At 34.8% G+C, this 17,169-nt stretch overlaps 7 protein-coding genes across 7 annotated transcripts; 3 read left to right on the top strand and 4 right to left on the bottom strand.

Annotated features, from left to right (window-relative positions):
- Nucleotides 1-23: 23 nt before the first annotated feature.
- Nucleotides 24-2,066, top strand: AC631_04432 (uncharacterized protein; the record flags this gene model as incomplete). The annotated part of the gene is made up of 1 exon (XM_015613261.1): nucleotides 24-2,066. The coding sequence occupies one exon, from the start codon at nucleotides 24-26 to the stop codon at nucleotides 2,064-2,066; it is 2,043 nt and encodes a 680-aa protein (XP_015465910.1).
- Nucleotides 2,067-2,330: 264 nt separating this feature from the next.
- PHO81 (Pho81p) lies at nucleotides 2,331-6,125 on the bottom strand (the record flags this gene model as incomplete). The annotated part of the gene is made up of 1 exon (XM_015613262.1): nucleotides 2,331-6,125. The coding sequence occupies one exon, from the start codon at nucleotides 6,123-6,125 to the stop codon at nucleotides 2,331-2,333; it is 3,795 nt and encodes a 1,264-aa protein (XP_015465911.1).
- A 271-nt stretch (nucleotides 6,126-6,396) lies between these two features.
- On the bottom strand, nucleotides 6,397-7,005 carry YRB1 (Ran GTPase-binding protein; the record flags this gene model as incomplete). The annotated part of the gene is made up of 1 exon (XM_015613263.1): nucleotides 6,397-7,005. The coding sequence occupies one exon, from the start codon at nucleotides 7,003-7,005 to the stop codon at nucleotides 6,397-6,399; it is 609 nt and encodes a 202-aa protein (XP_015465912.1).
- Nucleotides 7,006-7,311: 306 nt separating this feature from the next.
- CRM1 (exportin) lies at nucleotides 7,312-10,554 on the bottom strand (the record flags this gene model as incomplete). Its single annotated transcript, XM_015613264.1, has 1 exon — nucleotides 7,312-10,554. The coding sequence occupies one exon, from the start codon at nucleotides 10,552-10,554 to the stop codon at nucleotides 7,312-7,314; it is 3,243 nt and encodes a 1,080-aa protein (XP_015465913.1).
- Nucleotides 10,555-11,396: 842 nt separating this feature from the next.
- MDH1 (malate dehydrogenase) lies at nucleotides 11,397-12,413 on the bottom strand (the record flags this gene model as incomplete). Its single annotated transcript, XM_015613265.1, has 1 exon — nucleotides 11,397-12,413. One exon carries the CDS (start codon nucleotides 12,411-12,413, stop codon nucleotides 11,397-11,399), a length of 1,017 nt encoding a protein of 338 aa, XP_015465914.1.
- A 905-nt stretch (nucleotides 12,414-13,318) lies between these two features.
- On the top strand, nucleotides 13,319-15,841 carry NTH1 (alpha,alpha-trehalase NTH1; the record flags this gene model as incomplete). Its single annotated transcript, XM_015613266.1, has 1 exon — nucleotides 13,319-15,841. One exon carries the CDS (start codon nucleotides 13,319-13,321, stop codon nucleotides 15,839-15,841), a length of 2,523 nt encoding a protein of 840 aa, XP_015465915.1.
- Nucleotides 15,842-16,063: 222 nt separating this feature from the next.
- On the top strand, nucleotides 16,064-17,165 carry AC631_04438 (trans-hexaprenyltranstransferase; the record flags this gene model as incomplete). The annotated part of the gene is made up of 1 exon (XM_015613267.1): nucleotides 16,064-17,165. A coding segment is annotated over one exon (1,102 nt), but the record flags the coding sequence as incomplete, so codon positions are not given.
- Nucleotides 17,166-17,169: the final 4 nt, after the last annotated feature.

Genomic DNA, 17,169 nt, shown 5'->3' on the forward strand with positions numbered 1-17,169 from the left:
AATAAACATTTGGTACTGGATTCATGTACGATTCTTTCGCTAATTATCCTCATAATTGCTATAATAAAACTGATGATGAGACTGACATTCCTGCAACTACTTTTCCCGGTGAAAATTTGTTGGCTAAGGACCATTTACAAGAACAATTGCAACCAATTCTAATCATTAGTGACCCCTCCGAATGTAATAATAACTTGAGTCTTTTCATGAAGTTAATAGTGGAAAATATATATGATCGAAATGAGGAAAGTACCCATAATTATCAAAAGTTATCCTCTTATGCACTTAAGTTGTTGACCCTGAATCTATTTATCAAGAACTATGAGTTATGTCTCGGCAAAATATTGGGGTTGTTGGCAGCTTTAAGTCGGGATACTTCATGCACACTTAATGATGATGTTAATGAAGATGTGAGGTTTGAAATTGAGTCATTGCGAGAGTTTATTTGCATTATTTTACTTCTACTTTTGAAATTGACTAATAGCCCAGGAGAAAATGGCGAAAGATCCAAAATATTGGATCTAATTGACCGAAATGAGTTGTATAGTATCTTATCTGAACTTGGAATTATACGTATAGTCGCAAATGTTATAACAAATCATATTGTGACAACAAATAAATCTAAGTCTCCCTTCTTATTATTGAAGTTTGGAGGCGATATTATATTTGAATACTTATACAATTGTGAACTATTATCTGATGAAGAATTTAACAGTTTGACTAGTGAGACAAATTTAATTCCTACTATTATTAAGCATTTGTTAGCAAACGATGATTTTGACAACTACGATACCGATGCTGATGACTGGGAAGGTGAAAATAAACTTTTTGTATACGAAGAGCTTAAGCTATTGCTACTTATCAATGAACAGTATTTGATGAAATCATATTCATCTAAAGAATCGAAAAATAAAGTATTTGATGGTTTAATGATGGGAGATGTTCATCAATCAAGTAATAAGCATATTGATGGTTTCATCAATTTATTAATTTATTATATTAATCGAGAAGAATCTCAAATTATTAAAATACTTATATTAAAATTCTTATACCTTGTATTTACAACTTCCTACACTGCAAAATTGTTTTACTTGAATGATCTAAAGATTTTATTGGACATAATTATTCGTGAATTAAATGACTTAGACTATAGTGGAAACCATAACGGAATATTGATTGTCACCTATTTAAAAGTATTATACCCACTATTGATGTTTTCCCAGTTAAGTGAATTACCTGGCGGTTACAAGAATGAAGATATATTAGAAATCTTGAGAAACTTAGTCCTCAATTCTGAGTCAGGTAATCGTGCAGCAACTGAAATTTCAGAAGCAATTGAAGAGAGCCAAGCAGATACTATTGCAAAGCTCTCATTACGATGCATGTCTATACCTTGGCTAAGGAAGTCAAAATTAAGCAAGAAAAGAAACCAGGATAACCCAAATATATCAAATAACGTGTATGGAAAGTTATCTGCAGCCTCCTCTTCATCTTCATTGAATTCAAAACTGAGTTTTGTTGGTAAGCGGTCTGAGTTGTATGAGAATTCGGATGTCTCAAATGAATCGATTGGTAAAGCCTTCACGCGAATTGCATCAGTTAGAACTTCAGGAAGGAGCGATTATCATAAATATACACTAGTACATAACGAAAATGACCAAGTGGGCTCCAATGGACTGAAGAGCTCTTATGTTGAAAATAACCATAACGTTTTCTTAGATAGTGAATTTAAATCGCTTTCAATTAGTACGACAGAAGATTTTGGTAATTCACCTTGGGTTCCAATATCAGATGAATCGAATTTGCTAGATTTGCCGAAAGAGTATTTAAAAGATGAACCAACTCCTTCATTGAAAAGACCAGAATCTACATCGTCATCAATTAAATCAGATTCTAGTCTAGCTCAAAAGGCATCAAAAAAGAAGGCTCCACCACCGCCTCTTCCTCCGAAGTCCTTCCTGCCTAAGCCTAATCACATAAATTTAGAAAAGAAATCTCAATCACATACACCACCCCCACCACCGCCCCCAAGACGCAGGCGTTTGTTACATTTATGTGAACAATAAAATAATTGTGATTAATTGTTATATCAATTTTGGCTGCATTACAACCTTGTATTAATACTCCTATTAATTTTTTGGTAGAATTAACATTTATAAATTTATATCGGACCTTTATAGTCTACCAAATTCCACGAAATGCATTTTACGTATTGTAAGTAGCTTTCATTAATTTACTTTAATTACTGGTATTTAAAAAATGTATGCACATGTGTATTATTATATATCCTACCTTTTAATTTTACGTACTTCCTTTCTTAATCATAAATATTACATAGTTATATCATCCTTAAAGCTTAATATATCATCAAACCTCAACCCATTAATTTCAGTCCTTGTATATGAATCTAACTCTTTGTTGACAACATCTTCATCTTCATTATCGGCTAGATCACTTGCGGCCACTAAAATTAAACCTCGCGATCTAATTAATGGGATTAATTTAGGAACAAAATTCAATAGATGAATTGAAGCAATTAGTCCTATCAAGTTATTATTAATGGTAAAATTAACTGCTTCTTTTATTGATCTAATAGTTATTTCTTGGCCGCAATTCATATTTCTGTCCTTCGAAGATTTAGATTCACTATCTTCATCTTCATTTGATGGATCTTCATTCATCAAAAGACCATTTGCAGACCTAGGCTCGAATTTCCCTTTTTTGCTATTATAAGAAATTCCATTCATACTCAAGAATACAGGATAATTAGGTTGTTTCCAATTAATAATTTTACAAATCAACGAATTCGAAGATAAGAAAATAATTGATCTTCCATTGCCAGAAGCGTTTTTAATCTTCTGTGATCTTATATGATTGAATACATCATTCAAGGTGAAGTCAATAAAATTGTTCAAATTCTGTTGGATATTGCCAACAAAAGGTAAGTTTTCTAACTCATATGATGACGGAAATATCAATTCCAAGTTCAAATTAATGTCAACATTCAAAATATCCAAGAACATATTCAACGGAAAATAAATGATTTTCAATAATTTCTTGATTAATGAAATGTCCTTACTTGTCATTTTGGATAAATCACTTATAACCTTTCTGTAATCAAAAAGGCTATCTGTGATTGAACTCAACTGCTCCAATGACATATTTGGTAAGTACAAATCAATAAATTCTGTAACTGCTATTGACCACTGTGGACAGACAACTGGCGTACCGTCGTTTAATAAACATATTCTAATTCTTAGGTACTCCCCTGATAAGGATGTTGCAGTCACAAAAGAAGAAGGAATAGTGTTGGCACTAGAATCAATAGCTGAAGTTAGTGGATTGTTGTTACTATTGTTGTTATGGTTTCCGTTGTTGTTACTATCTTTGGCATTAATATTTGATGGTGATAAAAAGTTATTAGGCGATAAACCACCAGCTGCGTTAAGCTTCAAATTAGTTCTTGTTTTCACATAACTTGTGGATGATTTCCAGTACGTATCAAACTTCGAAGTTTCAAGTAAATTTCCAGAGAATGGGTAAATAACTTGATAATTGAATTTCAACTGTCCCACATTCCTTAACCTTAAATCAAATAATGGCAATTGAATGGAGTTCACTTCTGGCGAAGAAGTATCGATCTTTGAAAACGTTATGGCTGTAGTCTTTGCTATGAGTCTGGTACCAAATTTAGGGAATATTTCGAAGTCAATCTTGAATTCGTGTAATGATTCAACGTCAGCCTGGAATATACAGTTATTATTAGCTTTTGTATCGTCTGCAACTGGCAACAAAATATTCCGAGGAACAATATCTGATATATTAGACGTAAGTGTTATTCTTCCTGGTTTCATGTCGGCTGCGGAATTGAATAAGTTAATAAAGTCCGAGTCATTTGGAAATATCAATTCGATTAAAACCTTCTGTTCTAAAAAGTTATGACCATACCTTCTTAATGGTAAAATAGGTGGTGGTAATTGAAGATCTGGAATAGAATCAATGTTATTTTTATCAGTATTTCCGCTATCTTCCGAATCCTCTTCATCTGACATCGCCATATCAATCGTAGAGCTATTAGCGGGCGCCGTCCCATAATCTGGTCTTCCTTTTCGACTGTTCTCTGAATACATTTCTGAATTAAGGGCACTGGCACTTTTAGTATTTGCAAGTTTACCACAAATATCGTTATAATAACTTAAAAGCTCGTTCAAAACACTGATATGACCCTCAATTACACAGTAGTATAAAACATTATAACCATCTTCGTCAAGAAGATCTAACCTGGCACCAGATTTCACTAATTCTTGGGTTGTTTTAACATGGCCCTCCAGTGCGGCATAAAAAAGCGGTGTCCATTTATTCAAACCATCAAATTGATTCACTTCAGCACCATAATGAATTAATAGCTTAATCAATTTGTGATGACCTGATCTTGAAATAACATGTAATGGTAATAAGCCCTCAACATCTTGCTGATTAATCAACTTATTATTAGGCTGACTTTTAGATAACAAATACTCCAATATTCTATAATCACCAAACTTACATGCGTAGTTAATAGGAAGATATTGCAATTTACTGTCGTCAGACTTGGGATAACAATTACTACCAATCTGAACTAACTTTTGAATGACATCAAAGTTTCCATGTTTAATAGCTAACAACAAAGCTGACATTGACTCATTATCTAAATCATCAATATGATTTTTTGGAAAAAACAGTGAAATAGAGTTGATCAAATCAATTCTGCTATTTTGCGCAGCATAGTGAAGACAATTTCTACCATTGAAGTCTTTGCAGACAAGCAATTGTTCACGAGTACTTTTAGGTAAATTATTCATAATATAGTCTACTATTGAAGTTCTGGAATGATTTATACTATCAGTTGAATTTATGACCTTTACTCCATTGTTTATTACAACATGATGATGGCTTTCATATGTAGACGCAGGAGGAATAGAACAACACTCATGAATGATATTCTTATTATTATTGAAGTCATCACTTATAAAAGCGAAATCAAGTTCATAATTAATTAAATTCAAAAATGCTTCTAAGAATGAATCTGATATCTTTAAATTTGTTATAGCTAGTAAAAATATTTTGGATAACTTGTATTTGACAATTTGATCTAGATTTGATGAAGACAGACTCTTGGACGAAGATCTAACTTTTTCTATCCAACGTGACAATAAGGATAAGTCAGGATCTTTAATTGTTGCAACATTAACAAAACTAGTGTATAGTTCATCTACTTCGTTGTTCTGCAAATTAATAATAGAATTATTTCTTAACGACTGAAAATTAATTGATCCAATGGATCCGTTTCTTTCAATATTAGTTGTATCGTTGGGTAATTGAGCCACATTCGTATTTGAGTTTGTTCTTGATAAGTTTTGGATTATTTGTTGAGTATTTATATCATTTGATTGTCCTTTATTTACAAAATTATTGATTGAAGTATAATCCCCATCTAAAATAGATTCTAAATCAAATAAGGATTGTGTTACTAAATCACTTAATTCGTTAATTTCGTTTTTATGGAAAACTGGTTGCACGCTAACTGCTGTCAGAATAAACAATTCTTTTGTATGTGACTTTGATCTTTTATCCCATTTTTTCACAACTTTCAGAAATCCAGTTTCGTTTAATTCTATAAATTGTTGCAACCTTATAAGGTCTTGATGTATTTTCTTGAAATTTTGGTATAAATTCAAATACGAAATTGAATTTCTAAAGTTAGCATTTGAAGAGCCCGATGAAGACCCACCAGATGTGTTGCTATTTCCTATCTGCACATATTCGTTAGACTTGGAAAGTAACTCGTTTTTCTTCATCACCAACAAATCCAAAGTGATGGCCAAGTTAGCTTGCTTCTCCAAATAGAACGAATTAACCTTGTCTAATTCTCTTTCCACCCTAAAGAAAAAGGATGCCTTATTCTCTTTTAGTGCTTGTTGAGCTTCTTGCGATGTCGCTGATACTAATCCATTGGTAGAGTTATTTTGATTTGCAGGTACCGCTAACTTCTTGATAAGCTTCTTCAAACCCTTATAGTCTATAAAGTGTCCAGAATACTCTGGAAGCTCTAATTGCCTTGAAGCAAGGTACTTCCCAAACTTCATTTTGGAATCCTAAGGAACTTATATTTATTCGAACTGTAGATATGCCGGAGTATTTAAGTATATGCTCATATATTTTCATCATCAACTGAATCGTTTATTGTTTCTCCCACGTGGAGATACACGTCCTACATCATTACTGAAAAATTATGTACTACGATAAGAACCTATTAATACTTGATTATTTATTACACAAGCAGTAGATATATCTTTATATCTATACATAGGTGATTTATATAATGAATAAAATGAATACAAACAACTGCCATTAGAATTATTTAGATTCCTTGGCCTTGTCAAATTGTTCTTTAAACTTATCAGCATTTTCCTTGTTTCCAAATCTAATAGCCAAGGTTTGTGCTTCAGGTTCACCTTCTGAAATATCAGCGGTGACGGTGTAAACCCACGATCTGTCAGAACCAATATTGGCCTTTAATTCGTATTCTGGAGAAATTAAGTGGTTGGCACAAATCTTCAAAGTTTTGTCTCTTCTCATCAAAATACGGGTCTTACCAGTTTGCTTATGCTTCAAGAACTTAACATCTCCGGTTCCTCTTTCTTTCCATTCCTTGGTGTCAGCGTGGAATCTGAACAACTTGGCACGAACCTTATATAAAACATCTTCATTTTCTTCGTTGGTCTTAACATCGACTTTTTCTAATTGCACCAATGGTTCGAAGTGAACATCAACTTCTTCTTCATCGGCCTTATCATCGTCCTTTTCTTCTTCCTTAGATTCTTTTTTATCTTCCTTTTTGGTTTCATCTGATTCTTCTTTCTTGGCTTCCTTTTTGGCTCCAAACATAGAGAAAACGTTAGAAGTTGGAGGTTGTGGAGTAGAAGTGGTTTCTTCTGTCTTTGGGGCAGTTGATTCAGATGACATCTCTTTTTATTACGATTTGAATTGTTTGTTATCTATTAAGTTTGGATCTGATGTCGATTCAGTTTTTAACTCGATTATCCACCACAAACTACAACGTTACACAAAACAAAAAATAATTCGATGACAATCGTCGACTACCGACTTGGGTAAGAACTGCAGAAATTCTCATTCACAATGATAAGGCTATTTTTTTTAAACGATTATAACAAATATAAACTCTATGGACAACTGTAGCCGCAAAACAGCAAACAGCAATAACACGCAAAGTACAATTGAAATATTAAAGAGGAACTAAACAGACTTCAATTATTCGTCGTCCATTTCTGATGGTTTGATCAAACCACCCACCTGCAAGTCTTTTTCTCTTTGTAATCTATTTTGTTCCTGTTTTTCAATCTCTTTATCTTCAGCAAATAAGTAATCAGTTGGGTCGCCACCAAATTCCTTGATTTGAATCAAGAAATCTCTCAATGTAGCTTTAAACTTGTTCAAGTCTTTGTATACTGAAGTTAAAACATTCAAGAAATTGACTAATTGTTCTTTTTGTAAGTTGTCGAAAGCAGATATCAACAACTGTGCTAAGTATTGCTTCAAAAAGTCGGAATTTGACGTTCCTTCTGGAGCTTGCTCGTGTGTGTATAATGGAGCCTTGATGACGTTGTCCTCGACTAAATGAATTAACTGTGCTAATAATTGGGATTGGTATCTGAATCCAGACTTATGATCTGGTTGAGTGAAAACGTAAAAGGTATCAGATAAGATTTGGAAGTAGAAGTTTTCGTAGAATGCTTTAGTAAATGGCGTATCACCTAATTTTTCAACGTTTTCGATTAACTCCAAGGTTAATGATAAACCGTTATCTTCGACTTCTCTGTTGTTATGCTTAAAAGCCCACAAAGCAGCATTAATTAATGATTGGAACGCATCACCCGATAATTGTAGCAATGCTTGGAATGATTTTGAATTAATTTCCTTTAATAACTTATAAAATTCAACTCTATGTTCGGGGTATTCCACAAAATCATTCTTGATCATATCTAACGTACATTCAAAAACTTTTTGTAAGATTAATACAACACCTTCTGGAATCATATGGCCGACCTTCGAGATTAATGCAGTCATACAGTTTAAAACTTCGGCATCACGAGCATCCGGAACATTCGAGCTATAGTCCTCTAAAACAGCCCCAAATAATGGTTGTGCTAAATCTCTTACTATTTCTTCGAGATTGTCAGCTTGATTAATGTAAGTTTCGATCATTTTCAAAATTTCTTTCTTAATAGTTCTCAACCCTCTAACCTTTGGAGTTTTAGTTGCTATTAAGCCGTCCTTTGCAACAAAATCAGAGATCATCGTACTGACAGCTTTGTACAATGATAACATATCGACATACATTAATCCCAATTGTGAATAGAAACCAGGTCCTAAAGCTTTACAAACGGATACATTAGTTTTAATAATGTTTGCAATAATTTTAACGGTTTCTGTATTAGTCAATAATTCCGGATCCTTTCCAGCTTGTTGAACAATTGCACTCCATGCCATATTTGGTAAAGCCATTAACTCGCCTAATAATTTGTCTCTTGCATCTTTTGATGTCTGCGCACTTACTATTATACCACATGCTTCATAAAATGTATGAACTTGTTGTGGTTGCAAATCTTCAGTGATTTGTTGAATGTTTCTAATTATCTCATTAATGAATGGTTCTCTTTCTTGTTGTTGAACGGCAACAAAATGCTTCTTACATTTGTGTGTAATTTTAATAAATGTATCACAAGCCATATCTTGAACACCTTCGTGCGTTTCATGCATAAATTCGAACAATTTATTAACCACTGTCTTCAAGAACTTCCAATGAGCTTTCAAGAATCTAGGATATTGCCCGACAATATACATAATATTTGACGCGACCACAGCTTTATTGTCTTTGCCCCTTTTCATTTCAGTCAAAGATAATAAATCCTTAATGACAGATACCAAGAAACGTTTTTCCATATCCTCATTCATGGTTCCTGAAATCGAACCAATGGCCCAACATAAAGTGTTGATGTTTTGCCACGACCATTCAGATTCGTCAATTTGTCTGGCTAATTTTTCGCTCATAATTTGTTCAGTATCAACAACATCCAAATGAGTTAAATAAACCAAAACTTCTCTCATAGACTTATATAATTGAATGGTATCACTTTCTTTCACAAATTCCCTAACAATTTCACCTTCGTCATTCTCAACAATTAAAACTTCTTCTGGTCTAACCATAGACTCAATCATAACTAGTCTTAATTTAGATAAAATTGATGTATACATATGCTCTCTTAATGGGAATTTTGCCAATACAGCAGGATCCGGGGCTCCACCAGAAGTAGCTTTCAACGAACTGGAGTAGCTTAATTGCATTAACGGAGATAATTCGTTTTGAGGTAATTTTTGAATCTCTTCAAATAATCCATGAACGAAATTGCACCAGAAATCCAAACAAGTCTTGAATAATTCTCTTTCTTCAATTCTAGATAACTCAACAAGATAATGCAATGATGTCAACAATAATTCTCTCAATGATTCATTTTGCTCTAAAGGCAATAAATGGTTGTTCAAAAATGTGCATATAAACATTGCCAAATCTTGCAAGAAGGATTGGTCATTTGAACTAGCAATTTTGTAAGATTGCTTCAAATTGGTTTCTGGAGGAATGATAGAATAAATTTGCTCCATAGTGTCCTTAAAGAAAATTATAAACTTTTCTTCTAAATCTGGGGAGTTCAAATTAGATACCTCAGTAAGACATTTCAATGTGATAGTTCTGGTATCGACAGGATTCAAAAACTTTCCGGTTAATAATTTTAATAAATCTGTTTGAAAAATATAGTTAACTGGAATCCATGGAATGTATTTCAATAATGCATTCAAAGTGGAAATGATCAAGGATGACTTGGTAGTCTTATCTAATACTTCGTAACATAATTTGAAGATTTCCTCAAACTCTGCTCTCATACTTAACCTTAATGATTTTGCTTTTGCCTGTGTTAATTGATCCTGACTGAAATCAAAAACCTCTTCACTCAATAATTTCAAAATAATCATGTTATTTTCACAAACATTAAAACTGGATCTTGAACTCAATACAATTTCTGGTATAAACTGTGGCCAGTTATGTGGCCATTCTTGTTTTAAAATTTGAACTAACGTCAAATCGATTTTGTTAATCAATGCTCTCTCGGTTTCAAATATCGTTTCGTTATCACAGAGAGAGATGATCATATTAACGATAAAATTTCTGATTCCGATTCTTTCATCTTCCGGAATGGTCTTCCAGCGATATTGAATCAATTTATTTAAACATGACAAAGCAATATACTTCGACTGAGCATTGCTTGAATTAGATAAAATTTTATCGGCTTTTGTCCAAGATTCTGGGTTTTCTTGAAATTGACTTAAGACCCTCTGGGCTTCCTTTTGCTCCGCTCCTGAGCCCTTGTAGAAGGTCCCAACTACCTGGTCGAATAAATTGATATCAAGATCCTTCGAAAAGTCAAGAATTGTTTCCATATTATCCGAGTATCCCTAAAGTGTTGTGCTATCTATAATTTTCAATATTACCTTGAATTTATTGTATATGTTACTTTCCTTCGTTTTGAAAAGAGAAAGCTAGATCCAACTACCAAAAAAAATTTAAATCGCTTACTTAAGAAATGTTAGTAGCTGAAGTAAAAAAATTTTCTATTGAAGAATTTGCAATCGATTAAACCAGTTGAAATGCTTATATTCAATTGACACTTACTTACCAATTTCAATCAACACAAGTTTTATGACAACCTCTATTTGCTTAATAAGGAATCCTTTATGTTTGTTTTGCGTTGGGTAAAAATTCAAACAAGAAGGCAATTTTGTGTAATTAACGGAAATGACACAAACCCGGAAAAGCTAGATAGTTCAGTGCCTATACTCTTAATAGCTGCAAATCAACATACTAGGAGAATGTTCCACTGTTGTGCTTATTCCTTCGCTATGTCATATTTTTAGATAGAGAAGTTCTCAGAGAAGATCAGAGAAGATAACTATATGTGGGTATCAAAATAAGGATTTTTTTGAATGTTTTATGCTATTAGTATCGGAGTCAGACGAAACGTCATGTAGACTTTTAATTGATATTTCACAGAGTTAGTTGATTATACTCATGTCATGTATACACATGGTAGGATATCCTCATTTCTGGATAAAGAAAGTAGAGTGAATCAAAGTTATCGGTACTGATAAAATTGGCAGAACACAAATCTTAGACACTTGCATGTGACAGCTATCAATAATCTACACTGGAAAAAGTACAATCAAGTTGAAAAATTGGTTCGAAATAAATATTGTGTGCATATATAATGTATAGAGATAGGAATCTATTTCTTGATGAATGCAACACCCTTGCTGATGTTACCAGATAATTGATCAATGGCAACTTCTAATAATTTCTTTTCATCTGCACTAATGTTGTTCAAGATGTCGTACTTGACTTCTTCGATACCGTTTGGACCTAATCTGACTGGTAAGGAGAAGAAATCTAAGTCCTTGACTAATTTCTTGGCTTCAGCGGCACCCTTGATAGAGTCATCCAAGTTTAAGAAGGTACATTCGACGACTTCTTCACCCTTGGAGGTTAAAGCCTTTAAGATAGATTCGGCTAACTTGTAACCAGCATAAGCCATGGATAAAGTGGCGGAACCAGCACCGTCCTTAGCCTTGACGACTTCATCACCACCGAACTGGACTCTGTGGATTAAAGCTTTCTTGTCTTCTTCAGATAACTTGTCGTAGTACGACTTGGAGTTACCGACGGAGTACAATGGAACAATGGTTTCCCCGGAGTGACCACCAATGACGTTGATGTTGAAATCAGTAGCCTTGGTTTCCTTAGGGTACTTTTGGGAGATGAAAGTGTTGGCTCTAACAATATCTAAGGTGGTGACACCGAATAATCTTTGTGGGTTGAAAACACCATTCTTCTTTAATGTTTCAGCGACAATTGGAACAGTGGAGTTGACTGGGTTTGAAATAATCAAAACGAAGGCCTTTGGTGCGTTCTCAGCAATACCTTGAGCCAAGTCTCTCACAATAGAAGCATTGATGTTGAATAAATCGTCTCTGGTCATACCTGGTTTTCTTGGAACACCAGCTGGGATGATAACCAAGTCACTACCCTTCAAGGATTCAGCCAATGCTGTCTTGTCTTCCCTAGAAGATGGCAAGTGAGAAGAAGTGGATGAGTTTGAGCAAATGTGCGATAAATCAGCCCCGACACCTGGAACATTAACAACATCGAACAATGACAATTCATCGATCTTTGGGTTTAACTTTAATAATAAGGATAATGGTTGACCAATACCACCGGCAGCACCGCAAACTGTAACTTTAACCATTTTGTTTTTTATTTATCTATTTTAGAACTATCAATTGAATATAATAAGATACTTTATTAGCAATCGTATTTATATAATTCTATTTCTACAGGATCAATTGAAAATTCTGCTGCGAATAAGGGTTATTTATATATGGACACATATGGGATTATGTTTTATGGGGTAGCATTCAACCGCCCAGCTTAACTCCTATACCCTCCGGGTAAGGGGAAAATCCTCCCAACAAAACAGCCGGGTAAGGGTTTTGTTACGAAAACAACCGGGGTAGTACAGACCACGTTAACTAGCCCAGCCGAGGTAAGATATTGCTCATGACATGTGATGTACGACATTGGTGTCGTGTCAAAATGTATGTCGCGATATGGTTCCGAGACGTATGACGTAATACAAAAACGACATGCTTGTATTTATTATTTGCGAAGTGCGACATTCTACATTCGACGACATTCGAGGTTAACGTTTGCCTGTATTTGGTCCTCCTGAACAAGTTAGAGGTTGCCCTTTGAAGCTAGATGACTACAAGGCGACGAGATGTTGTGAAAGATCTTAGTCGGAAAATTAGCGGCACATAAATTATTATTTCCTAGTCAGGGCGGAAAAAAGTTCGTAGTAATAGATCTTAACGAGAAAGAGGAGTAAACAAATTGTAATTTGAACTTAGATCAATTATAATTGGAGGGATCACCAAAGATATAGCGACAAATGTACCGGAGTTCTCAATCCCCGAATAAACAAAACGACAGCTTCTTCTTTGGATTAGGTCGTCATTAGGGTCGGTGATGATCAAACTTATGTGCAGGACCATAAATGAGCTTCTATTCTCTTTAAGTAATCGTAGAAGTATTGATAAGGAACAATATTATCCAGTAAAACTTGAAGTCGATACTCATCATTTACTTTTGACAATGAGCAATCCATTCCATTCGAGAACAGTGTCGTCTTCAAGTGAAGATGACAATCCTTATGATACACCAGAGAATTATTACGGTCCTAAGACCAATCCGGTAGCTGCTGGCAAGAACTCGAGATTGGGGAAGGTTAGAACATTTTCTGTATTTGAACCAAAAAGGTCAAATTTTTTTGATGATTACGACCCGGGGTATACCAACTCGGATATTTCTGAGCAACCGGACAAAGAGACGAGCCCATTTTCTGAATCGCCAACGCCAGAGGTTGAATGCAAATGGGATTTTAAAACGGCATCTGGACTTGCTCCAGAGATAGGAAAGAAAGTGGATGAGATCCCTACGACACATAATCCGAAAAAGGGGGAAAGAAGAGGGTCTATAGTGCCAATTTATGAAGATATATCGCTGGATTCGGTAGATGACTTCAATGCATCTACCAAACCTGATCCTAGACGTTTGCACTATAGGAGAGCCTCAATGGACGATTCATTTGTCAAACCTAGAAAGTTTTATATCAACGACATTGAGGTTACCCTTAAGGAACTCTTGAAGAATGAAGATACGGACCATAACTATCAAATTACCATCGAAGATAATGGACCCAAAGTTATCAAGTTAGGTACCGCCAATTCAAATGGTTATCGTCAGGCGCCTATCAGGGGTACATACATGTTGTCTAATTTATTACAAGAACTCACAATTGCTAAAAGATTTGGTAGAAACCAAATGATTTTGGACGAGACCAGATTAAATGAAAACCCAGTTTATCGTATGAAACGTCTTATTACAACCCAATTCTGGTCCTCGTTAACAAGATTGTTGACTAGAGACAATATTATGGAAATGTCGAAAGATACCAAAATTGAAGAAGAAGTTTTAGATGAGAATGGCCAGATTCAACATAATAAGGAGAGTCATAGAATATACATTCCTTATAACAGAAAGGATCAGTTTGATTATTTCAATAGTATCAAGAAGGCAAACCCAAACATTGGTCTTGACGTTCAATATTTACCAGAAAATATTGATGCTGACTTTGTAAAATCCATTAATAAAAAGCCAGGTTTGTTGGCACTTAGTGCTGCTCCTGATCCGAATGATGCTACGAACCTTATTAATCAACCATATGTCGTTCCAGGTGGTAGATTTAACGAGTTATATGGATGGGATTCTTATATGGAAACCATTGGTTTATTGGTTGATGTGACTTCTACTAACCAGGAAAATTTGAAATTGGCCCGAGGTATGACAGAGAATTTCATTTATGAAATACATCATTATGGTAAAATATTGAATGCTAACAGATCTTATTATTTAACTAGGTCTCAACCTCCATTTTTAACTGACATGGCTTTGAGGGTGTTCAATAAAACTATGGAAGTGGCCCCAGAAAGACTTGAAGATTCTATGGACTTTTTGAAGAGAGCAATTGATGCAGCCATTAAAGAGTATGATAACGTTTGGTTTGCAGAACCAAGATTAGATAAAGAGACAGGTTTGTCTTGTTATCATCCAGAAGGAAGTGGTATTCCCCCTGAGACGGAGGCCAGCCATTTCAATGCAATTTTAGAACCTTACATCAAGAAGCATGGTATCTCCCAGAAAGAATTTATTGAAGAGTATAATAATGGAACTATTAAGGAACCAGAGTTAGATGAGTATTTCTTACATGACAGAGCTGTAAGAGAATCGGGCCATGATACCTCTTACAGGTTAGAAGGTAAATGTGCTCATTTAGCAACTGTTGACTTAAATTCCTTATTGTATAAATACGAGGTGGATATTGCCTTTGTTATTGAGACATTTTGTGATGGAAAATTTAAAAATAAGTATACCGGCGAAACTGAAACTCCTGAGAAGTGGAGAGAAAAGGCCAATTTGAGAAAGGAGAGAATTACTAAATACTTGTGGAACGAGAAAGACTCGATCTTCTATGATTATAATATTAAAACAAAAAAACAAACTGGTTATGAGTCTGCCACCACATTCTGGCCGTTATGGTCTCAAGTAGCTTCTACTGAACAAGCTGATATGATAGTTAAGAATTCTACTCAGAAATTGGAAGAGTTTGGCGGACTTGCGGCCGGAACCTTGAAATCTCGTGGTGGCATCAATTTACACAGACCATCAAGACAATGGGACTATCCATATGGATGGGCTCCACAACAGATTCTTGCATGGATTGGCTTGTGTAATTACGGTTACGAAGGTGTTGCTCGTAGATTAGCCTATCGTTGGCTATATCTTATGACCCAAGCATTTGTTGACTATAACGGTGTTGTTGTTGAGAAATATAACGTCACTAAGGGTGCAGTTCCACATAAAGTTGATGCGGAATATGGTAATCAAGGTTTGGACTTCAAAGGTGTTGCTACAGAAGGTTTCGGATGGGTCAATGCAAGTTACGTCTTCGGTTTGACATTTATGAACCTTCATGCTTGTAGATGTTTAGGAACCCTTACTCCACCCGACGTTTTCTTGAGATATTTACATCCTCAACAGAGAAAGGATTATCAATGATCAGGTTGGTTATAACATTGTGTGAACTATTTATGTAACTTAGTATAAACCATTCAGTAAAGTAAACCATAAATATATATCAATATAGTAATAATAGAAAAGTCGTGTGGTTGGGAATTTAACCTTGCAACAAGAGCAAAGCTCACAAAAAAATGTTTGGATTATGTATTGGGCAATATTAGTGTGAATTTGTTTTGTTCGTAGACCATACTATTGAACATTATGAGTCCAATATTGAAGAGGTGTTTAATCCCAAGGTCTATAATATCGTTAAGATTGTACTCTTCGGGGCAACCACAAGCAGTAAATACATTTCAGACTGCTATTGAAACTGCTGAAAAATTAGTACAACCGAAGAATGATAGCACTTTCAGCGACCCATTTTCTATTGTGAGTCATGAAATGTCCAATTTGGCTAAGCTGATTGCCAACTTGATTGGTTCGGGTCATCCTACGTTAAATAGAGTGTCCTCATACTACTTCGAGGCGGATGGAAAAAATGTGAGGCCATTAATTGTGTTACTCTTATCCAAAGCTTTACTGAATATTCCAATAGAAGAAAGAAATAGAATAACAATAGATAGCAGCGATGTTACTACACAACCTCATTTTGCAGGAACTCCGTTAAATAATTCTATTGCTGGAAAATCTGTGGACGAGTCGATCTCTCCATTAACGATATTGCACGGAATCAACCCTAAGGTTATTTTGGATCCATTGTCGAAGCCGATGGACGAGTTACCCAAATTTGATGCGTTAAACGGTATATTGCCGAAACAAAGACGTCTTGCAGAAATTGTGGAAATGATCCATACAGCATCCTTGTTACATGACGATGTCATTGACTTATCAGATACTAGACGTGGTAGACCAAGCGGCAACATTGCATTCAGTAATAAAATGGCTGTTTTAGCGGGTGATTTCTTATTAGGAAGAGCTTCTGTTGCTATTGCAAGATTGAGAAATCCTGAAGTAATTGAATTATTATCCACAACTATAGCAAACTTAGTCGAAGGTGAATTCATGCAATTGAAGAATACTGTTATGAGTGGCGAAGACCCCAACTCAATAACAAATGACGGTGATATTAAGGACATTCCAAAAGCGACCGGTAAAGTACCAACTGTTGAACATGAATATTCAGTTACATCACCAGGTGAAGTCGATCATGATACTAATGTAAGCGCTGCATTTGAGTACTATTTACACAAGACATATTTAAAGACTGCATCTTTGATGTCGAAGCTGTCAAGAGCAGCTGGTGTTTTAAGTGGTTCTCAGGACAATATAATTGAAAACTGTTATGAATTTGGGCGTAACTTAGGTTT

The sequence above is a fragment of the Debaryomyces fabryi genome, assembly GCF_001447935.2.
Source record: "Debaryomyces fabryi strain CBS 789 chromosome Unknown contig00119, whole genome shotgun sequence".
Taxonomy (NCBI): domain Eukaryota; kingdom Fungi; phylum Ascomycota; class Pichiomycetes; order Serinales; family Debaryomycetaceae; genus Debaryomyces; species Debaryomyces fabryi.